The 24,709-nt window shown below is 41.3% G+C and overlaps 1 protein-coding gene across 1 annotated transcript in view; it reads right to left on the reverse strand.

The window, feature by feature from the left end:
- Positions 1 to 24,709, reverse strand: part of SPATA16 (spermatogenesis associated 16) — an 80,679-nt gene that overhangs the window by 17,042 nt on the left and 38,928 nt on the right. Inside the window, exons 5-8 of the mRNA XM_075716968.1 lie at positions 13,285 to 13,432; positions 9,994 to 10,140; positions 9,645 to 9,757; positions 1,856 to 2,020 (exon numbers count right to left, since the gene is read on the reverse strand). Of these exons, the coding sequence (XP_075573083.1) occupies positions 1,856 to 2,020; positions 9,645 to 9,757; positions 9,994 to 10,140; positions 13,285 to 13,432 (573 nt within the window). The remainder of the gene's footprint in view (positions 1 to 1,855; positions 2,021 to 9,644; positions 9,758 to 9,993; positions 10,141 to 13,284; positions 13,433 to 24,709) is intronic.

The raw sequence follows: 24,709 nt of genomic DNA on the forward strand, positions 1-24,709 counted from the left end.
CGGACATGGCGGGGTTTGCCTCTGTAGCATCCATTGAGGGCTGCTGAATCACACCAGTACAGACCAGTCCTGCAAATGTTTCATTCTGCCTGGATACCAGTGAAATGAGGAAGATGAACAGGTAGGCTGAGAAAATGAGGAGCTTTCGCTCGCTGCCTGGATGGTTTGGATGCGCGGACCCAACGATGGGCAGCAATGTTCTGCACTTGATGCAGTTGCGATGTGGTAGGGAAATGGTCCCTACTGGCATAAGAGGAGCCTGTGCCATGTGGGCTGATGCCACCAGGAAAGGTAAAGCCCATTAATCACTCCCTGGTGAAGCCACTCTGCAAGTTCTTGCTTGCAATCTTGTGCCTTAACACTGTGGTGCCTGAAGTTTACTAAAATATTCTAGCTACAAAGCATCTGAGCCTCCATTTGCACACACAGACTATAGATATATTTTACAGCAGGATGACAAGACAAAGAAAAATAAATAAATGCTGAATTAATACATTTTAATGCTCTGGACAGGATAGCTGCTAGAAATTTGCTGCCTTTATTATTTCAAAAAACATTTTTACCTTGGGCTCAGTAAACAAAGCCTGTGTGTTTCGTTGAAAGATTTATAATCCGTCACTTAAATCTCCCAGCACGGACCCTCGTTCTGCCCAGTCCTGCCCCTAAGAGACTGAAGACCTTTGTCTTGGGTGGCCCAGAGCCTCCCCAAAAAGCTTTCCAGGGAGGTCAGGCTTATGATTACTACATGACAAGATACAGGCAACAGTGTAATAGTCTGTGCCTAACGTGTGATGTACTGAAAATATTGTACCCTGGAGAAAAACCTATCACTGAAATATGTACCAATAACTCAGACCCTTTAGTCAGCCCTGAAATGTGGGCCTGCTGAAGTTTAATACTAGAAAACTTGCATCAAAAGGGGAATGTCTTTTAATAACACAGTTTCTTTGCAATGTCGTTTCCCCTTATCTCGAGCCCAGGCTTCGAAGTCTGGCAACTACCTCCTGCAGTTGCAGGCCGCTGCTCGTCTTCCCTAAAGCAAGCTGCTGTGAAGCTTTAATTCTACAGAGCTTAGGAGCTTTGCAGGACTGCAAACAAATGTCAAGGGACCGGCTTTGGGAAAACCAAGAGTTTTTAGTGAACCGAAGTTGGATCATCAAAATTGGACTGCATTTAAATGCAGGGACTGTGGAGGGACTTTTTTTTTTTTTCCTAGAATGAAATGCTGAAAATTTGCTCCCTCCCTCCCCCACCAGAAAACCCGACAGCCTCGTGGGAGAATAACCACATGGTGCTTTCTGATTGCAGGTTATCGATATACTGTCAAGCTATTAATGACTCTAGTCTTGCAACAGCCCTGCTAGCATCACTGCCCTCATTTTACAAAGGGAAAACAAAAGCATAGCAGGTAGGCAGGTTTATTCAGAGACAGGGAGCAAGTTGTAGATGGAGCCAGGAAAGAAAATCTTTTCTCTCCTTTCCCCCCTCTCCTCAGCTTTAACTAGATTTGGCCTGTTTTGCTGCAGGTGGCTTCTGATGTTAGATATCTTAAAGTAGCATGATCTGAATAATTGCAATCATTTTCCCAGACTGATTTGGGGAGGTTTGGGGGGAAAGAAGAGGTTTTAAAAATATGCCTACAGATGAGTCATGCTGGTTCTATAAAAGTCATCCTTGCAGGTGATTAGCTCCTCCTCTGACAAGGCACTGCAGTCAGATTTTAAAACTACTTCAGGTCCGCACATTCAAAAAATGACTTCCAGAGCAAATTGCAGCACAGTGCTCTGCCCCAGCCCTTCCCTCCCTGGCTCCCTGCCTCTAAAGGCCGAAACAAGTATTAGAAATAAATACTTACCAGTTTGGCATCCTGCTGACTGATGTCCTGCAGGTAGGGAACGGTTGCTAGCTCAGCCATCGCTTGATTAATCACTTGGGACTGTTCCTCAACTCTCTGCAAACGGCCAAGGAGGCTGGCGTAATGCAACTTCTCTATCCCACGTGAACACGCACAGAGATTGTCCTGTTTTCTCAGCAAAAGCAAGTAGGTTAGAGGAGAGTTGCAGAAAACACACTTATCCTTTGAGTCCTATGCCTTGAGGCTTATCATCATATATATTTGTGCTGGTAATACTATAAGAAATATGGCATCCAGCACCTTTAAGATAATGCTGCTGACAATCTTTATAGAGGAAAAAAAAAATAAGACTTTCTTTCTGCAATCTCTCTGGTAGTACTAGAAAAATAAATATGTAGTCATAATATATGTGAAGGGGAGACAGCAGATAACAAACATGAATGCAATTTTCTCATTTGGAAATGGCTTTTCCATAATCCCCTCTGTTAAATATTATCTGACTTTTATGGATTGCTTTTAAAGTTTCAGTGAAGAGGTTGAGGAAACGGTGCAGTGTGTCAGCTTATGGTTTGTTTGCAGACTAGGCAAAACCATAGTTTTCAAATATATAACCTTGAGGGACTAAAACCTGCAGAGGTGGTCTCTGATCCTCCAGGCAGATAGACACATGGTAAATTTTAAGCATATGAATACAGAAACTCAGCCAAGCTTGCATAAAATCTCAGCACCTGCTGAAGTGTTTGATGGACGGCAGCCTTACCACCATATTTTCAAAAATATTCTGATGCCAAAAATGCAAATAAGCACCCTACTGAGATTTTCAAAAGCAATTTGGCCTAGATCCCCGACAAAATGTAGCCATTGCATATCTGAATGCTCAGTCCTTCCGAATGAAATTTCCATTCATCTAATCAGGGTTTTGAACGTATTTAAGTGCCTGAAATTCCAAGAATTGGCATAAATTTTCAAAACATTTCCAGTATTTTTAGTAGACCTTTGTTCTGGCAGTTGCATGTGGTGGCACGCTGATGCTGCCATTTACATACGCTTCCAGGTAGGTGATTTTAAGTCCAATCGTACATTGAACAGGGTGAATGGAAAGCTTTGAATGACATTCATTTTTCAATAAATGGTGTCCTGTTTTTAAAATGAACTTCTCTTGGCAAAAAATCTCGATCTTTTGGTTGCATGCTGATCTTGGTTTTGCAGAAATTTGCACTGGGCAAGCATCAAGCGTTATCAAAATTACTATCAACATAGTTCTTGTATCAAGTCTAAGAATTTAATAACAATGCTGGTCTTGATTTCTATGCATCTTACAAGAATAGTAATGGGAAAAAGCTTAGTTTTCTTTTAGCCCTAGAAAAATACAAATAATCCTGGTATGGTTAATTTTATCCCTTTTAATATAATACCTAATATAATTGTAAAACAATAAAAAAATTAAAAAAAAAAAGATGATGCACTGGAGACCAATGGCAGGAATGCAGCTATAATCTGGGAGCTCCAGGTATGGAAGCAACTGAAAAAGAGCTGAGCCAATGAACTGCTATTGCCATTAGCCAAAGGAGAGAATCAGGCACTGCAGAGGGAAGAGGAGCTCTGGTCAGCAATTCTCTGGAGTATTGCAGATAGCTCCAGTCAGCTGTGTTTGGAGAGGTTAATTTAAACCCAAGCATCATGGAGCAGAGAAGCCAGCACGGTAGGAGATACCTCTTTTGAGAGAAGTGTGGTTTGATTAGTCTATTAATGAAAATGCCAAGAGCTTATTATTCTTCTCAATAAACATAATGCAGGGCTAAATTCCAAAGAGAGCAAACTGAAAAGGGAAGGAGAGATAAAAGACAATGATAACAGAAGGATCACTGTGTATAAATAGGTACAAAGAAGAACTGGGGTGGCAATTAAGCTTCTTATAATTCAGGTTGAAGGTCTGCAGTGTGTTTCACCAAAAGTAGAAAAGGCAGAAAGCCTAACTAGTTCTAAGATGGATTTTACGCAATTTATGAATAGGGTATTATGTGACACAAGGGTGTATAATAGCAGGTGATTTGACTTGAGGAGCCGGGGGAGCCCTTCCAGGCCTACCTTCTTAGGAACTTCTGTTGACCCACCTCTAAGAAGGGAGGCCAGGACAACCTTCTGACAAACTATTTGTGTCACCTGCAGAGTCCTTTTCTGAGGACCTGACCTGTATTAGTAGGAGACATCAGCAAGAGAAAAAGATTTCTGTGATCTCTGATATGTGAAATTGTAAGTCTGACACAGTCTAGTTAGCATGGCACTAAAGCAAGGAAAAAAATGGAGCCCCATCTCCACCTGATCATTGGTGTTTGAAAGCCAGAGAGCTGTGTTCCCAGGTGGAGCCGTGTGCATTAAAATAAGGGGAAGCAATCAGTTAATGAGAGAGAAAGAGAGGTCTTATCAACATGAAATAGTCTCACAACATTTTAGATGCAGCAAAAGGTTTTTCCCTGCTATTCTTGAAATCCGCCCCAAACCTTTTTGTGTAAGCACTAAGAAATGAGTATATTGAGTCATCAGCTAAGAAAGCAGGTAAAAATCCTCTCTCATCATGCCGTGTCTGTTGGGGGCTTCTCCAATGATTAAGAAAGTAAAGGCAAAAAGAAACAATTTTTTCTCTGCTTGACTCTCCAGAAAAATATGAGAGCATGCCACGTAGCTATGGGAAACAAATTGGGCATCTGTGCCAACATGCACTCTGTGGACATAGCGATGCTATTTAAGTTTATAGTAGGTTGGAAGTAAATAAATAAATAACCAACAGCAGGGGTTTTTTTGAAGGGATTAGAGGAGGTTGAACATTGTCAGAGGTGGCATTTCAGTGACAATGAAAAATGCAGAAAGAGAAAGTAAATAACTGCTACTGGCAGGAGAAAAAAATTCCACGGGGAGCTGAACCACATGATGAGAATTACATGAACTATAGCAGAATTCAAGGGGCTACTAAGCTGCAGTAAAAAACATAATAAAGTGGCCAAGCAATCAGATGAAGATGAAACCAGCTCAAGTAGGCACAGTGAAGGTTAAGTAAAGAGCAAACTTAAATGGAGACTTCAGTGGGAAAGAGTCTTTAACAAAGAGGAGAGAGACACATTTGAGGAATCAGGTAGAAAAGTAACCAACAAATGCAGTATGTGGAGCCACAGTTGCACCTTTGTTAGAAATGCAGTAACATATTAAGACAGTAAATGACTAAATGATGATGCTATTACTTTCTAGATGGGCCTCACCCCTACTGTCTGGTATTCCAAGGAGAATTTAAAGAAAAAAGTAAAAATGAGCAATTGATGGACTTTCTCTTGAGGACTGTATTGTTAACAGGCAGTCTCACTTGAGGTGGGGGTCCCTTCTGAGAGAACTTTCACCAGAAAAATTTTGCTGCACAAATTCCCTTTAAACAAAACAAACCAAAAAGGTGTTTATCCCCAGAGGCATCTTTGAAGACCTTCCTTCTAGGAGACCAATAAGGTCCTGATGCCTGAGGATCAGTCCTGGGAGATCTTCATTCCTCTGACCTTGGGATGAAAAAGCACCTACAAAAACCAGATCAGCCTGTTCTGGATGGAGCTTACCTGCTGTTGCTAAATACCCAGCACTAACAACGGAGCAAAGATAGGACAGGCTTTCATTTCAAAAAGGAGCTGGAGAGCATGTGAGAGGAGTGAATCATGTGTCCTTTCATATATTGAGAATTTTGGGATGATACCCCCACTTTTTGCTTTTCTCTATGCTCAAGAAAGGAGTCAGCCGTTATGCCACTTCTATTTATAAATAAAGTTTAATTGCTGAATGCTAGGAGTGCTAAAGAAAAGAAAAGTGGCTGATCAGCCTGGATTTAAAGCAGGATCTGTCATATCCAATACGTGTGGCATGTTTAACCATCAGCTTTAGGAGCACCACTTTGCAAAATTCTGGAATGCCCCCCAGTAGTTCTTTTCTATTGTGGAGTCTTTACTGCTATTTTTCAGCTCAAAATCTGAATGAAGTTATGCCTTGCAAGCATCTCTGTGGTGTATTGCAATAACAAGCAGAAAAAATCCATCATAATGTTTCTTTAATGCCCTTGGTATCCTCCAGAAAATGTGTATGCTGAAATCTGTACGTAGTAAATGCTTTCCCTCTACTTAAAAAATAGACGACAAAACAGTGAGATCTGTAAACGTGTGCATCATGCTGTGAATCATATGGTAGGTTTTGTTCACCTTTATAATATGAGCAGTCTAATAAGCCCCTCTGGCCACTGGCTCTTCTGTTAAGTAGCATCATGTGCCATCGACATGGGACTACAGCAGGAGAAAGGCAAACTTGGTGTGTACAAAGCAGCAGAAATTACCCCGGTGACATTACTTGAGAGAATAACCACTTGTCAGTGCTGGTAATCTTGACTGGAATAAGAGTAGCTGAAGGTCTGACTGATACATATTTTTTAAGGCACATACAATAACCTTTGTGTCGTGGTGTGTGTTTCTGGGCAGATGAGGTTTATGGCATTTCCCTACCAGCAGCAGATGATGCTGTGCGGGGACCAGACTGCGACATCCTCTCTCACATGTTTCTTGCTTTCCAATACACACATGTACCCTTGATTTAAATGGGACCTGCTGTTCTTTCTGAAGAAGAGCAGCCAATAGAAAATGCTCTGCTTTTTTAACCTTTAGCTTCACGTCTTACCAACGGTGGTACATGTGTAAGTCATATAATTAACTCTAGGTTGTGTAGCTGCAAAACTGAGGTGGAAGAATTGACTTACATTAAGTGTTGCCATGGCTTAATAAGCTCTGTTTTAGCACTGAGTTGTTTTTGTCAAAAAAAAAAAAAAAAAAATCTGATCAGGGCAAGCATTTTGGATTGTATGTTTGCATCTGCAAATGAAGAAGAGCGCAGAGAGGAATGTTTGTTCTATTAAAAACAAATACATTCTTTTGTCTTAAAATAAGTTGTAAAGCTAGAGTCTGTATCTGAAGGTTGTCTTGCAGAAGTTTTTAATTTAGATTGTGTGTGACGGAAATACAACAGAATCGTATTTCTAGCTTGAAGAAAATTTTGGAATACTTTCAAGGAAGCAAAAGTGGCCAAACCTCTGCCAGGCCCATAAAGAGATTTTAATCACCAGTAGCAGAGCAGTTCTGGCTCTGTGCCTATCTGTATTATCAGGTATAATTGGGTTTGTCATTTGCTCTTTGGGTCAGAGGTTCTGTCTTGCCCGGATCATTCAAGGCTATGAAAACTGAAGGGAAAGTGAATATGTTTCCACTAATAATGGGTGTGGAATTGGCAGCTGTTTGTTCTAACTCAGTGATAATTTATTCTGTCTTGGGGCTTTCCTCCTCTCCATTAAAGCTCCCATACTGCCCCTCTGGTTGCTGCTTATAGATCTATAGGACCACGATTCAGGCCTATTATCCTGTTCTTGCTGCTGCTGGTGGTGGCACTTGGGTAGACCTTGCCTGAACCACCTGGATGCTATACTGACCTCCTTGGAATACAGGGAAGTTTGCTGCTGACTTCAGTGGTGCTGGGATTTCACCCTGTATTTTTGGGAGCCCTCTTCTGTTTCAGCAAGAATATTTAAATATATGAGGTGAGGTCTAGAGCTGGTAGAAAATATTACTCTGTAGGGGCAGTGTAAATTCATACAGATAGTGGGGACTGGCTTGAGCAATCCTAACACACCACTCTGCTCTCATCTCTTACATGATGAGTTTGTTTTCTTTTCCCTCTATCCTGGGTACCAGATACCATGGGTCTCTACTTGAACCATGTAGCCCTGTTGCTCCAAATTAATTTACAGTATTCGGTAGTTATGGGGAACCCAAAAGATACCTGATTTCAAAGTTTTTTCTCTTCCTGATACTCTTTAGAAACTGAGTAACTGCAACAGAGGAATCTCACCTCTAAAAGCTCTGTGTTATACCCAAAGAGAGAACTGTGGGGCCAAGAAAAATTTAAAACATTGGTGCTTTACTGAGGCTTTCAGAAAGACCAGGGTTTTATTCCGTATCCAGTACCCAACCCACTGTCTATTTATACTTCTAGCTTCTTAAATGTTCGAAGTGCAATGCACAGCAATAACAGATATTTCACTTTCCCAAAGATGCCACTTCTATTAGCCTGCACATCAATAACTTGGGCTTTTGGTCGTCTGAAGCCAGTAGCACGTGGCTTCAGGAAAGACTGGAAAGAAGCAGCTGTGTGTTTCCTTGGGGATGTTTGCCCTCAGCCTGCTCCACCTGCCTCACACAGATGCAGATGCCTTATGAGCGCCCATTTTGGCGAAGCACTAAGCACCCTTACCTCCCACTAAGCACACGAGTTCAAGCACTTACTGTTGTTTCAGCAGCTGGTCTCTGAGAGTAAAGGAGATATAGCTTCCCCAGATACCTAGCTAATGTTCCTTCCTTGCTAGGGGTTGCTAAGTAGCATTTTTTGTCAACCTCCTATCTGGTATCAAAACCTAAGAATATAAATCCTGTGATTTGCTAAGACACCCCTGACGAGGAAATGGCTCTGATTCCTTCAACATACAGAAAACTAAAAAACTGTTATTGCTAGGGAAAAAGTGTTAACATTAGCATTTATAATCTGGGGAGGAGAGGCTTCTTCCACTTATTTTCAGGAGAATAATTTAAGAATTGCATTAAAACAGTCTAGTCTACATGCAAATTTGATTTTTGACCTTTTGTGCTAATCAAAAGCCATGGTGCTAAAAAGCTGTGTACATTATTGCAGAAAGTATGGAGTAGAATTAACTAATATACCTTCAATATGGTTGTAACAGATTTGAAGGTTATTTTACATACTTCACTACATAGGGATCAGGATCTAAATCACTAGAAATACTTCAAGTAGCAATTATTAACTCTTGATGGAGATCCTGGTGATATGCGTAGTATACTATGGGTATTAAATATAGCGAGTAGCTTTGGTGGTTATGTGACCTAGGGATACAGTATAATAGTCCATAAAGATTTGAGCAAATTGCATGCAAAGTGATTTTTAAGTAAACTGGGTACACTGTTAAATAATTAGGGCTACTTTTTAAAAGTATCTAAAACCCAGTTGAGATCAGTTCCTAATTGTCATGGTTTCAGCTGGGATAGAGTTGATTTTCTTCCTAGTAGCTGGCACAGTGCTGTGTTTTGGATTTAGGATGAGAAGAATGTTGATAGCGCGCTGATGTTTTAGTAGTTGCTAAGTATTGCTTATACTAGTCGAGGCCTTTTCAGCTTCCCCTGCTCTGCCAGGTACACAAGAGGCTGGGAGGGGGCACAGCCAGGCCAGCTGACCCAAACTGGCCCAAGGGCTATTCCATACCGTAAGGCATCACGCTCGGTATAGAACTGGGGGGAGTTGGCTGGGGAGCCGCGATTGCTGCTCAGGAACTGGTTGGGCATTGGTCAGCAGGTGGTGAGCAATTGCATTGTCCATCACTTCTTTTGTGTATTCTTTTATCATTATTATTATTATTACTACTACTTTCTCTTCCTCTGCTGTCCTATTAAACTGTCTTTATCTCAACCCACAGGTTTTACTTTTTTTTCCGACTCTCTCCCCCATCCCATGAGGCAGGGGGAGGGTGAGCCATGTGGTGCTTGGTTGCTGACTGGGGTTAAACCACGACACTGGTGCAACTCACTGAGCATTTCTGGACACAGGAGGAGCACATGCAGAATGAATTACCCACCAAAAAGCACACGTCATTCACACACGCGCAGGCTTCTGCTGCCACACAAACTACACACCAGAAAGTGAATTTTATACTTACAGTTAATTTGGTGCTTCTTATAAGATCCATTACAGGCACGATCTTTTTCCCAGTGTTATCCCAATATCTTTCTGCTTCTTCTTTTGTGAGAGGACTGAAAGGTGCTTTCCGGTCTAGGAAATGAAATCACAAAAACATATACTGTGTTTATTCATATACATTTGCCATAGAGGATCTGGCAAGATGACAGGTAAACTGGAGGAGAGAGGAGGGTGGGGAGAGCTGTCTGGACAGTCAGGGCTGCCAGCACAGAGAAATGGGTCTCGAGAAACCCTCTGACCCCCCTCATTTAGCAAGGATCGTGGAGGTCACCCCTGAGCTATCACGGCTATTAAGCAAGTTGGCATACCTGAAAAGATTGGCAGTTTTCTACTTGACCACCTTTCCAAGATTTTTCCAATATGTTTGTTTCTGAAACCCAGAGTCAGTAAGTAATGCTGGGGAGGCAGAGACGGCCACTCAGCTGTCTGTGGCAAGAGGTGAAGTCCATGAGCATCTGGAATAGGGAAATGAAAATAATTTCTGCTGTCACATTTCTTTTCAGTTGCAAGAGAAGTTACTTTTTTTTGGAGGAAAAAATAGGAAGTCTAAGGAGGAGTGAAATGCAATCCAGAAAACTTGCCAAAACAAAGGTGACCAAACCAACCCATCCAGCTATAACTGGATTTTGAAATTCCAGACTTTGCAACCTTTTTCATCAACAGCTTAAATTTTGCTGATGCATAAGACAAATCTTGTTGTTCCCATTTATGCACTTTTCAATGCCGATCATCCAAAGCATTAATAACTCAACACTTCTGTAACATAGCATCCTGATCTTTTAACTGCAAAAAAAGCTGTTTTGTTGTTCCCTGAATTTATGAGGTTTGATTTCCTACAGATTTGTGCTTTTACCATCACCACCACCGCAATCCCAGGCTTCCCACATGTCCTTTCTGATCCACCCAGCTAGCACGTGACAGCCTGTCCTGTGGCTTGTCCAGAGTTTGTGAGTGCCACTGCCAAAAAACCCCGTGTATCAGCTGAGTCCGTCTGCCCTGACCTCAGCGAGGACAGCTGCTCAGAGCAATGTATAAACCACCTTTGCTTAGGGAACCGGACCAGTCCTTTCCTCCCTCCCCTTCCTCTGCAAAAAATAAACCTAGATTGAATGTCAGTGTCACTTTTTGCAAAGGAGTGCTCTGTTTTCAGTGAGCTCTGCTTTTAAGATGCCAGGCTGTGCGGTCACAGTGACAAATGAAGAACCTCACTCAGAGCTCTCCGGACTTGCCCCTATATAAATCAAAGCAAGTGGACCTGATATTTCCCTTGCAGCATGTTCTGCTTCTGATGGATTCTCAATTTTGCAGCAAACTGCATTGTATGTTTGGATTTAAATGCGTATCTGCTCCCTTTTCCTTGGAAATAAGGAAAACTTTGAAATCAATTCAGTCCTTACACTCTAGCAGAACTTGGACTAAAATTGGACGGATGATTGTTACAGAATAGGAAGGTTATCTAAAATAACATGTTCGTGAGACATCTGGTATTTCACACCCACTGCTGAAATGGGGCTTAGCTCATACTTTTAATTTCACCTATGTGAGATGCAGACCTGCAGGTTGAATGCTCAGTGATATCACACTGGCAATGAGCTAAACTTGCTGCTTGTGATGTATTTTGGTGGGCAGTGTGATTTTAGGTCAGATCTGAACAGATAAGTTGAGAAACACCTGCTAGGTTGACTTCACCTAGCACTGTTGCGAGTTATCTCAGCATCAAGGCTGGGGAAAGGAGCTGCATCCACTCTGTCTGGGAGGGTTTCCAGGACAGAAAGGAGAGAGGTCGGGAGAGGTCCCGTCTGCATGAGACCTCTCACATCACTGCATTCTCAAAACCCTGATACCCATATTGTTTTATCTTGGCTATCTATCCCATTTAATTCCTAGAAACTTCGGTGATCCCAGGACCTGCACTCAGAGAAATTTGTGGAAAATGGAAGCAAGTCTTTTAACCAATAGATTTTTGTAAACAAATATATTTGAAGGCAGAACTGGCTCTATTCAATCTCTTTTAAAGTACTATAGGACTGGGATCTTTTACCCCTTTTTTTGCCTTCTTCCTTTTCCTTATTGGGAGGAGTGAGAAAATGACTGGTGACACTTTCAGAGTCATTCAGTGATTTATGAACACAAACTGCATTTCAGTGCAACACTTGCACGCTCTTGCTGCTTATGTGCTCCTGGAAGTCTCACCCTAACTGTAAATTGAGGGGATTATGTGAAATATGAATTTATAGTTTTTAAAATCAGATTCAGGGAGTTTTATTTCATGCTCCTTTTAATGCCAATACTTTTGTCCCTGGAAATTCTCCACAAAGTCACATCAGCAAATAAATGGTAGGCAGGGATTTTACAGCCTCCATGATAAGTCCTCATTTTCCCTCTTTGAACAACCCCAGAGCTACTGCCAGAAACCCAATACATGGGTGGTCTGCAACTTGCAAAACACAATCTAGTTTTATACTGGTTTCCTGAAGCAAAACAAAAATGAACAAAACAAGTTTACTTGTGTTAAATATTTGCACAGTTCTGTGGTAAACACTTGGTTTCCTAATTCCTATTTGTGTTTTTCAAGTAGGTTTTCTTTTCCTCCCCAAAGACACAATGTGTATTCTTTTGGAAGCCTTATTGATCTGCAGAGTACTGGGGCTCAGTGGTGCTGCAAGGACTAAGCCATCATCTCTGGATGTAACTCTCACAGGGAGCAGGCAGCATCTCAGCCTTTTAGACCACCCTGCTGGAACCAGCAGTGAGGGGTGAGCCACACATCAACTTTGTGTGATGAAGATAGAAGTTTTCCAGAATTTGACCCGAGAAACGTACTTTTCCCTTTACGTTTCTGAATGACCAACTCAAAGCCAAGCATTATCAGGGTCAACTGAGTCCCAGTCACCAGGTTAATTATAGTGAAAAAATGCCTTTTACCCCCCTGCCTCTCTTTTGCCAAAATGTCATACCCATTCCTTTTGAAATAAGGCTGTGGTCACTAGAATTTAAGTGTCTGCTTACTCCAGGAGATGCTATTTGGAATCATTCTATGGGGAGATGACAATGGGCTCTGCAAAACCCTTGTTCGCTTTGGATCCTACTTGTCTTCAACAGGCTAAAGGAAACCTGGCTATCTATTCCCACCCCTACAGCTGAGATGCTCTCAAAGGTGGCAGTCAGTCCACTAGTGCTTGCAGAAGGGACCATATTTTTGGAAAACAAAAGCCCTGCTGCAGAGATGACCATTGGTGACTGATGGAAATCCACAGAGATGGGAACGAACCTGGGTCTCACTGTCACAACAATACACTGCAAATCTACCTCTGAACAAAAGATTAGTTGCAAATGAAATTAAACAACTGAAACATGAGGCTTCATGGATAAAAATAATCTTTATGAGGATTTGCAGTGTAAAGTTGGTGCTTTGCATAAGTACTGATTTGATTACCTAAATCATGTGCAATCATAGAGCAAGTCTCAGAAGTTAATTTCCTCCCCCCCAGAAGTGTAGAAACGTAAAGGCTCATGCACCAGACTCTCTCAAACCCTTTTTGTCAGCCACACACACACACAATATATGGTGCTTAAGAGCATGTGAAATCTGCTGTTACCTGTATATATGTGCTCCACGTAATCAGGGTGCTTTTTAGCAAACACGTCCTTTATCTTGTTTATTTTGTCAGCCTTGACTTCTGTCACAAATGGTGTGTACATAACTGAAAAAGATTTTTCTCTAGTGATGGCTTCTTCAATCATAGCCTAAAAAAGGCAAAGTAATGATACATTTCATGTTGGTTAACGGCTAGTTAAGAAAAAAAAAGAAAAATAATTACTTTTGCAGATGATATTTTCCCTTTAGTAATTGCACAGTCATGCAAAGATAACATATTTTGGTCTTGAATATTAATTAGAGGGGAATTTAAATTAGTTCCAGAAAACACTGCCTGTCTATACTCAGAAAATCAATTTAATGGAGAAAGAACATTTGTAAACAGTTTTCAGTGCAGCGAGCCTATGTCTTCAATGAGGAGAAAAGTATTAGATAAATTATCTTTTAGATGAAAAGAAAAAGTGATTCCATGCTCTCTGAAGGTCACATCTTTCATCTGAGGGTTTTATTCAGTCCTTGGGAGCTGGTTAAACAATACAGAGCATTCATATTGCCCCTTGGGTTGGCATGAATCAGACACTGTGCCTATACGGAATATTAGTCTTAAAATATTGCATTTAAACACCATTTGCATTAAGAGCAAAATTCACTCCTGTGCAGAGGGCAACACGAAGCTTATGAACCTTGTCATCCCTTAAAAATGACTCAAATGATGCATTGTGCTGATCTTATGCAGAGAGGTGGATTTCACACTCCGTGGACCCCAAGGAACTGGTGCTGAAACTGCCAGGAGGAGCTACCAGCCTGGAAACAGCCTTGCTCGGTACTCTTCCAAATCAGTGCAAGGGAGGCTGAGCGTCAATTCCTCCTGGGTTGCGATTTGGGTAAGACCACGTTCAGCGCTGCTTCATCTGCATCTGTTACTAACAACGATTTTGCCTTCCTGACATGGACAGTCCTTTCTGGAAACTGGGGGAACTGCAAGGCTTCATTAACGTGTCTTGGCAAAAACGTAAAGGTGGTTAATAGTGACAATACTAACACAAGGTTAATAGAGATGGTCAGAAAAGCATGGGAGGAAAAGATATGTATTTTTTAACACGGTGTATGAATCTCCCAGATCACCTTATACATTGAAGTGATTCACAGAAAATACCATTATGGGGCTAGCTTGGTGTTTTATTGACAAGTCCTCACTTTTGTTCTCCACTTTATCCTCCACCTATGTAAAATTATCCAAGACATAGTGTGCCTCCGTGAGTCATTTGTTTAGCTGATGACTGCTCCCACCAACCCACCACGGAAGGCTGAAAGTGCCAATTCGTTAAGTATCTATGTCCTTCTCCTTAATGGCTTTAGACAACAGGTCTTCTGATATGGTCTTATGCCAGTTTATTTCCATCCTGTATGGGGTGTGCAGAAATACCACAGAAATGCCATAATTGTTTTGAGCAGATATTGGAATAGGCTGCTATACGTGCACCCTGAGTGCTCTTACACTGAATACTCTGCCCGGATGTCGAGGGTATCACTGGGGATTTGTTTATATTTTAAATTACTATATTTAGTTAGCCCATTATTCTGCATTTACTGGAATGGAAGCAGTCTGGAATGGGCAGTATTTAGCCCTGGAAAATTAACAAGCTTCATATGTGTGTAATAGTATCATGACCACCTGGGGCAGTAATAATGTCCCCCCTCGGTGAGGAGGAATTCCAGCTTTCCACAGGCACAGCCGTGTTATCCATGGTTAATGCCACGGATCTGGAGGTATCAGACCAGAAAATAGCAAGTGTGTCCTCCTGCCAAGGGCTCGGGGGCCCGTGAATTGATCTGCGCCTCTTCCTCCCTGCGGGAATACTTACCAGTCTGCACTGATTTATAGGAAAGTGATTTTAGGATTTCATATTTCTATGGACTTTAATTATCTTGTTCAGGCCCCTCAGAGGATCAGTAGCAAAACAATGGTACCAATCTAGCTTTCCAAGGTACATTTTTAAAAAAAAGCAGAGGCCCACTGGTTCAAGTTTTACTGAATTTCATTAGTAAATATAGGCACAGAATTAGGTCAGCCTTATTTTGTGTGAGATGTTGGGTATTCTGCTTATTTTCTATAGCTTGGCAGCCATTTCCTAATCTGGATTAATATGAGCATGTGAATGTGTTTTTGGGTGTATCCATACAATTCAGATTTAAAATACATGGAGTGAGGCAGCAAGATGAAAACATGAGTGGCTGGACCAGACAAGCTCTGTATTCTGCCTGCAAAGTTCACTTTTGGCTTTATCATCCTCAAGAACAGTTCAAAGTCATGCCTATAATATCTCTGCATTGCCATGTACCCATGGCTACTCCGCACAGCATGCAGATAGTGACTAGCTCAGAGGGCAATAATGGTAAAATGTCAGCCAACGGGGAAAAGAATAGATCCGTAGTTTCTGGTCAATACTGCTACTGAAGGTATTATTATTACCCAAGAGTATTTTTTTCCCCCAAGCCACTGACCCTGCACATAGATGCTATTTGTTTTATTATCCTCTTGGATTTTTATGGGGTAAAGTCTTTAAGGATATAAAACTTCAGTCCATAAAAACTTCGGAGGAGAAAACTTTATACGATGAAATCCCTAAGGATTTTTCTGCTTCAGACTTTATGCACTGAAGTCCGTACCCATGAGTGAATATCTGGCAACGTGTCCAGGAAACAGGGATGCCTACAGAACATCATCTGTCATGCTGTACACCATGCAGCTACTCAAGGTATAGTCGCACTGTGGAGAGGATTGCAAGTGCTCCAATGGACTTTCAAGAGAGTCTTTCCAGAGAGGACAGGACAACTGTTTTTTCCCATTTGCATGTGTTTCGGTGTCTTTGCATCTAAAGGTTCCTTTCTGCAATGTCCTCTCAGATACATCGGGGAGGATGTTGCTGTTCCAGCCTTGGAGTGGAAGAAGTGTCAGGCTCTTTCATGAGTATGGGGGTAGCTGCTAAAGTGATAAAGATGATAAAGAAAGATGATTTTTTTTTTTTTTTTTGCATATCCTGCAAGTGAGCTCTGCAGCGATGTCTCATCATATGGTGCTACATTCCAGCCTTCGATTCCAGCAGAGTTAGAAAAAGTGAAGACCTTGAGATGACCTTAAACTATAAGAAAGAGTTCCTCTAGCAATGTACAATAACGTAAGGACTATGATTGACATGAGTCCACTGAATTTGGTGGTTTACCTCAGCAGCGGACAAAATCTATTGCTTCAGCAAAGATGCAAGAACTCACTCAAGAAGAAGCTGCAGAGAAATCTCATGATAGGGAAGATTTCTTTTTGTAGTTACGGGACTGACTCATGCTCTTCTATGTCAGGAGGTTTATATCCCTGTTTTGGAAGTGTGGGGAATCAGAGAAAGTCTGCAGAGAAACCATCTGGAGACAAAGTGTCTCAAGGAGTATTTATATTGTCAGCACTTCTATTAAAATACCAATTAATTCCTTCATGAAACACAAGCGTCACAAGGTTTGAGGGATGTACATTGCTATCATGACAATGAAAAAACCAAAAGACATTCCTAAACAACAAACTTTGTTTTGATCAAGGGTTTAAACATATATTTCACCCAACACCACATATTCCTCTGAGCGACTTGGCTCTGCAATATCCTTACATTCTACCATATCTAGTAATGTTACATTTCACAGACCTTTTAATAAAACTTAAATTTTAGCCTAAACAATCTTATATTGTCCCTTCAATACCCACTAAAATTCTGTTAAGAGCTCATAAAATGAATAGGCAGATGCACAAGAAACAAAGCTTTCCTGTGCCAACTTTTGATGGCAAATGATATAACTACTTCAATATTTTTATGAAGTTCTTGCCATTTTGTCTGCTTAGAGCAGACATAGAGGAAGAAAAATGGCACTGTAGCAAAAAATTCTTCATAACAGTGACAGTAGCTTTCTCTGCTACAGTCCCTAACCTTAATCCTCTTTAACTACAGAAAGGTTTAATTTGGAAAATCCAATTATCTTGACATCTAGAATTAGCCAAAAATTTAGATATCTTTCTAGTGCCTTATCTTGCAGCTGCAGTGCACGCTCAGCCACTGTCTCATTTACAGTACAGCAGGAATTGATGCTTTTATTGATGATTTTTATTAATGCAATGATATCAGTCAGGGTAAAGCCATTAGCCTCTTCTATGAACTGCTTCCACTCTTAGGCTGGTAGTTAGAATTATGGGTGCACTGCGGTGCAACCTATGTGCTTTTCTCTGTATCTTTCCAACCATAAAGAAGTATCTGGCAGCCCTGCCACTGAGTCTGTTGCTGTTGTGATATGAATATCTTCTCACCAGCATGATCTTCTTACATCATTTTTTTTTTTTTTTTTCTGTGGGAAAAATAAGCAGACAGAATGCCAGAGCATATCCTTTTCTCAATATGTTTATGGTATGAATAAATCATGTATTATACAATAGATGAGAACTTTCTGCTTATCTGCCATGTAATGCCTCCCCATTAATGTAGGTCACATCAAATATCAGCTTATTTAGGTTCTTAAGTTATTAACGTATTTAAGTCTCTGCGAGTTATTTTGCATGCAGTATATTTTGAAAGTGGATTTGCAGAGCGCCACAGCAATAGATCCTTGTATTCTGCTGACTCCTGAAAGGCAGAGGCAGATGTGTTGCAGATGAGTTACCTTAGGCTTCAAGATCTGTTTGATACTCCAGTAAGTATCTCTTTATGTTTTGGGAGAAAAGAAATCCATGCTTTTTATCCTTCCAAAGAGATCGCTATTCATTGAAGAAAAACCCCGGAATACACAGAGTATGGGAAAGGCTGGAGGCTGCTCTTGAAACTCCCTGTCCGTGATGCCGGCAGGTGGGAAAGCAGGGACTGAGCACACATGTGGAAATGCAATTCTAGTTCAGGGAAGCTCTCTTCCCACAAGCTCGTCCTCCATATCACAGACTCACGTGGATGGAGAGTGCCACGGGAGTCCTCAGCTCTTGTATCGCTTTCTAGCAACCAAGGACCTTACCCTTTCATCTCAGCGCAGGACTAAATGTGAAGGATTTCAGTGTTTCTTTGCTATGGTGGACTGACTCTGAGACCAATGAAACAGGATATATTTGCTTTGTAGGGCTGATGCGGAGTGTTGACAATGTGAGCCCCTGCTACTGCTCGAATTATGGTTTGTTGCCGTCGGTAGCTACCGTGTGTGTCTGTACCAGGCGGGAGCTCGAGCTCCAAGCCTCTCTGCAGAGGTGGCTCCTCGCCTGGGCCACCTATCCCTGCCCCAGCTGGGGCCTCACTGCTCCCCGGGATGCTGTGGTGTGAGCAGAGCCGGTCCAGCGGAGCGAGCCGAGCTCCCGTGGATATTCAGCGTGACTGACGTGCCGTGCTGGCAGGCTCTCGGCCACCCAGCTAGCTTGTGATAACAGAGGCAGACAGAAATCTGCAATGGGGCAGTGAGGTAGTGGATGCAAACATCAAAGAACCACCCCTGTGAATGGGCTAATTATCCTTTACATGAGGCTATTGGCCCAAAACATAGCTTTTAACCAGTTTTGTTAATATTGTCCCTTTCTTAAGGATAAGAGAGTTTTCACAGTGAGAAATACCCTAATTCCAGGAAGGCAATTCATTGTGACTACTCTGAGCAGCAGGAGTGCCCTTCCAGTGCTGGGAGAAGCCTTTCGCCAACACAAGCCCTCAGCAGGTGTTGGGTCATCTCCTCACGGCTCCTGCTATGTCAGGAATGGGTCACGGTTTAAACAGCAGGGTTTTTTTTGTGAAAGGGGATTATAAACTGTGCTCAGCTGAACAGCTTTGGTAGCCTGGGCTCAGAGAGACATCTTAACTCAGGCAGAGCTAAAGGTTGAGCATCTGAGTGCTTTACTTAAGTGTAGTCAGAGCCAACACCTGGTTGCTGCATCCATCTAGTGATTCAGGCAAGTGCCTGAGAGACCAGGAGTGGCCCTGGCTAGGAAATGCTCCTGGGAGAAATGTGCAATACTTGCTGTAGGGGATTTTCAGGGCTTTTAGCCCAAAAAGAGAAAAAAATAAAGAAAATGAAAATGAAACTAAAATGTAGAAACTGAAGGAGATGTCAGTCCTTCCTAGCACTGAGCTCAACATATTTTGGGAACTTGGCTTAAATGTGAAGAGATGAATCAGACAGCCAGAGATGGTGACTGATGTGGTTAGCCTGTAAAATGGACAGCACTGTTCAAAGGGGCAGCGAAAAATCATGCCTGAGTCATTGCAATAGCAAACTACTTTATGTGGCTGAACGGCTGCTAATTTAGTAGAAGACAAGTTGACTCTATATAGAGATGTTTCTGTAAAGTGACTTTATCTCTTTTTGTGCGATGTCCTCTGTAGTTCTTCAAGAGCAGATGTGCAGATGGAAAGCCACATAGCCAGTAATGATCCTGGGAACAGTGCAAACTCCTGCCTGTAGCTTCATCTCCCCAAAGAAAGGAGATGGTATATAAAAAAAGGGAAGAGGATAATGAATGTGTAACTTCTTAAGGACCTTTGCAACTCAAGGGAACAATAAAGGCCTGAGAACAGCACAAAATGGCTTGTTTTCTATGCTGGTTCCTCAGGTTTCTTTTGTAAATCTTAAAGCTCTACTTCACAACCCAGTAGCAGCCAGAATGAATTGAAAACTCTACTTGTGAAATATGCACATTACTTTTGAGCTGCCCTGTAGTGTTTTTTAAATGGCCTGGAACTTTGCTGGCCAGGTTGTTCCTGTTGAACATCTTTGAGACATGATTTATGGGCCTCTGTTAACAGTTAAAACCCTAATTGGGTTGGTATTTTGTTTCATATTGGAATTTCAACAGCTAAAACTACAGCAAGGTATGTGTTGCCTATTACATTCAGCTGGTATTAAATAAATCCATCTTTCCTGAATTTAGGGGCAATTAATCCATCTGTTTTAATAATTGTGACATTTAAACTAATAACTTCTCTTATCATGTAAATATAAGTATGATTCAAGCAACAATTACTCTACCATGAATGATCTGGTACCAGAAAAATAGAAGTAGGTAGAAAATGTGTGGAGGTAGATATTATTAAAGAAGACAGAATACAAGAAAAATGTTAAATTCCTTGGGTTTGTATGTGTAGAATTGTTTCTGGAATGGAAACATCAACAATAACAACAGCAATAAAAAGCTCCCAAATCAGTATCAACATGATAGAAACTCTCTGTTATGTTATTTGGCTTCTCAATCCAGTTTTCAATTACTCCATATTTTTACTAGTGTACCTGAGAGCAGAATGAAGCTGATTTTTGCAGCTGAGAGTTATGATGTCTTACAAACAGTGTATTCCAAAGCCAGACTGGTCTGAGTCCCTGAAATGGCATACATAGGAAGAGACCCATTCTACCCTGAAAAAATGTTAATAATTTTAATTTTAACAAGCTGCTTCAGCCATGACACAATGACAACACAGGAAACCCATGAAGTGATCAGAAGCTGCACTGAGATTATCTGGATACCAGTGCAGTGTCTTAAGAATGAACTGATCTTCCTGCTAATGGGCCAAAATCTTTTTGGTCTTCTCATGTGCAGGATGAAGAAAATCATCACATCCCAATTTTCCACCAGAAAATGAAAAGCAAGTGTTGTCCTTCAAAGTGGCTGTGAATACAGAAGAGGGAGGATTACCTATTGGTTTTTATGACGAGGGATAAGAGAAATGTTATCTCTTTTTAAAATTAATTCTTAAAGCAGCAGCAAGCTCCACAGACCTCTGAGACAAGATGGACTTACACATATTAGGCACTTACTTCTGCCTGTATACACAACAGTCATTGACCTCAATGGGATCTTCCCCCAGATTTGATTAAAGAAGGGACTTTTCTGCAGTGAAGTGTGGCACAGCATGATCTGCTAAAATAGCCTCAAGAATTAATGAGAAATACATTTTCTCAGTGATATGATGGCCAGGCTGCCCAGAGAGGCTGCCTGTCAGCTCCTATCAGTCATTCCATTAGGAGGATTGCAAAACATCCCTGCCGTTGCCAGCTTGAAAACCTCATGCTCGATAGCAGGACACGGGTCAAGTGTGAGCACGCAGGACTGCTGATGGGCCTCGTCACCAGCTGAGACTGCAGAGGAGGTTTTGGCTACCAAGAGCTTTTTCCTTTTAACTTTCTTGCCTTGGATCGTCACCCCCAAGGTGTGAGATAAAGCTGAGCTCTAAAGGAGTTGACAGCGTTCATCGCTGCACGGTAGGTGTTCAGCCACCTTGCAGGGCTGGGTTATCATTTGCTTTATTGTGTGATGTCTGTACTTGCAACAGCCCAGATATCTGAAATGGAAGCACCTGATGTTCATAACAGCAATGAGAGAGCAAAGCAAATGTCTGAATACCTAAACCTCCATGTCAGCCAACGCATGTGCTACTGGAAGCTTTCTCTGTGACATTGAGTTTAGCTGACAGAAGTATTCTCAGAAACACAAGTTTGTGAGCTCTGGGTGCAGCAGTCACAGAGCCAGTATTTTCAATGTGCTAAGAGCAGCTCTGTGATGGGTGCAATCTTGGCCAAAACACTGGGGTTGAACTGGAACCAAAGCTAAAAGCCCAGTTTGCTCCAATGCAAATTAAAGGTCTCCATTTGAGCTGTAGCAGATAGACATTGGCTACATTATGGAATTAAGGCTTTTAGTACAGATGGTTATGGAAGTGTACAGACACAAACCTACAAGCTTTAAAATGCCTTCCTGGGGTCCTGTTAGTTTCTGCAACATATGCATTGCTGGTGCAATGGCACTTAGTGTAAGACACTGGCTACGTGGGATTGACTTTGCGTGTAAGTGAGTAATGGATGCTAGAGCCAAACCTTCAGTATAAAATAGGCCACATGGTTTTCACAATAGAATAATAAAAGCAATTAAATTTGTAGTGTGCTAATGAGTTAAGCCTGAGATGTTTATAAATTAGGTAATAAAGGCACTTTATGTTAAGATAGCTGTGACAGATATTGGTGAAATCAGGCGGTGACTTTCAAGATATTTGCAAAGTCCATGTTTGACAATGTTGGGCATTTTTGACATTGTAGTATGCGTGTGATATATTTTTACTCATGGAACGAAACATCCAGAGTATATTGCACAGTTTTTAGCCAGTGGAAATAGTTTACAAAGGTGTGAGTAAAACTGGACAGTTTGGAGAGGGACTCTTTCTATGGGATGAAATATCTCAAGTCTATTGTTTGTTTTGCTATTACCAGCTGAGAAACTGCATTGCTGACAATAAATGCTAGGGAGCTTACCTGCTATAGTAATAAGTAGGTTTAAACTTTGTCTTGCTGCTACCACTCTGCAAATATCTACCATAATACATTTAATAACTTTCACATTATTATTTATTGTGATGAATTCTATTTAACTCGCCTATTTTTAATCTAACAGCCAACACACAAATCACCCAGTGCATATTCTGTAGTAGGTTATGAAAAGAAGCCCATCCATTTGATTATATCTTAACTTGGAATGTATATTTTCAATCCATGGAATAAAATATTTGAACAGAGAAAAAGGACCAACTTACTGAATAACATTATCCATTGCAAATTACTTTTTCACCTCTGATCAGCACTATACCTTTATCTCAAGAGTGGAATGGAAGGTGGGTATTAATATTCAAAACCAACACAGGGCATTAGATATTACATATCACTGTACATAAGATCCAGAAATAGATGATTTACTTTAAAGGGGATAATCAAAGAAAGCTAATCAAAAAGCTAATCAAAAAGAATATTTAAAGTTGCCTTGATCATGATCCATAGGTACATATACAAGGAGAAGATAACAAGTACTAAAGGATCTTTAAGCTTTCAGAGATGAATGCATAACACAAATTGCTGGAAGTTTGGACTGGACAAGTATGATCCCAGCTTGTAAACTGGGGGGAAAACCAGGGGACAACCATGTAACAGATCTTCTTTTAGATGGGTTATGGTAAATATTCTATTAGTAAACTGTTTAAATGAGGATTGCATAACTTTCTCAAACCCAGTGTCTACTTTCCTCTTTTGGCACTGATGCAAGAATGTAAGAGTGCAATTCTGGAGTGTTTTTATGCAGGAAGTCAGATAATTTGTCAATATGAGCCCATCTGGCCTTACAAATCTGAGAGTACAAAACTTGCAGTGTGCCTAAGGAGAGGTACACTGTCACATGGAACAGATCACTGCTGAAGAAGGAGGAATATGTAAAAGGTAATAATGAGGAGGATGTTTTAAGAGTTTTGAAGAAAGAGGACTCCTGGCAGTTGATATCTGGGATAGAAGAAGTTCAAAGGAAAGTATAAAACCAAAATCAGGAGAAGAAAACCAAAGGAGATACAAGATAAAGACTGCTCTGAGCATGAGGAACAGATCAGGAGAGAAAAACCAGTAATTCAGAAGCAGGATAAATAATAAAGAGCTTTGCAGATGTGAATTAAGGGCCTGATTTTTTTGCAGTAAAGAAGTCAGCTGAAGGATTTGAGTGGTCTGTACAACATTTTGAAGCTATGAAAGAAGTAGAAGACAGGCTGTGAGGAGGAAAAGCCTTTTTCAGCAGTTAAAAGAATCATGAAAAGAAGAAACAAAAGTCGTCAGTGATGCACCAGAAGATTATATACATGACCCACTGATCAAAGCAAAGAGTGACATATCTAATCTAAAAATCTTTCTCCACAAAAGTAAAACACAAACCGTCCTGTTCACCATCTATTCCCTTCCTCCTCAGAAAATTTTGCTCACGGTTGTGAGCCAACGCTAGCGAGTTCTGGGGCAGAGGAGTAGTTAGCAAGAAAAGCGTGCATCAATAGCTGTTGCTTTGGTTACAAAGGCACATGAGCATGTATAGTCGTGACAAGTTATTTTGAGCTTTACACGGTGAAATAGAGAGAATATTAATAAAAAAGAGTATGTTACCTCTGCTTGGTCTCTCTGTGGTGGAAAGTCCCAGTGCAGTGTCACATGCTACATCATACTGCATAATTGTTCCTGTGTGCTCTAATGACATTGAGGTCACTCCTGATGCTGATTGCACAGAACTCATCCGCTCAGGAAGGAAAAGGTTGTTACTGGTGCTGGGGATATATCTTCATGAACCGTGTTTCTTAAGTGCTAGCTATTAACTTGAGTGGGAGCGGTTCTGGGCACCCAGCTGCCTCTACTGCGTGTGTGTCAGCATATAGATATCGCTGAATCCTTAGCCTAGCCCACGCTAAGGCATACGCACAAAAGGCACAAAATTGCAGAGCAATCTCTGTCTCCCAGTGAAAATCAAGCACGGTGGGGGATCAAACAAATGGTTAGATCTCTACTGACATTTCAAAGCTTCTGCAGACAAAGATGACAGCAGCTCAGGTTCAGGCGAACAGCAGAGAAGGAGTGGGAATGGGGCA

Source organism: Pelecanus crispus, chromosome 9 (genome assembly GCF_030463565.1).
Source record: "Pelecanus crispus isolate bPelCri1 chromosome 9, bPelCri1.pri, whole genome shotgun sequence".
NCBI lineage: Eukaryota > Metazoa > Chordata > Aves > Pelecaniformes > Pelecanidae > Pelecanus > Pelecanus crispus.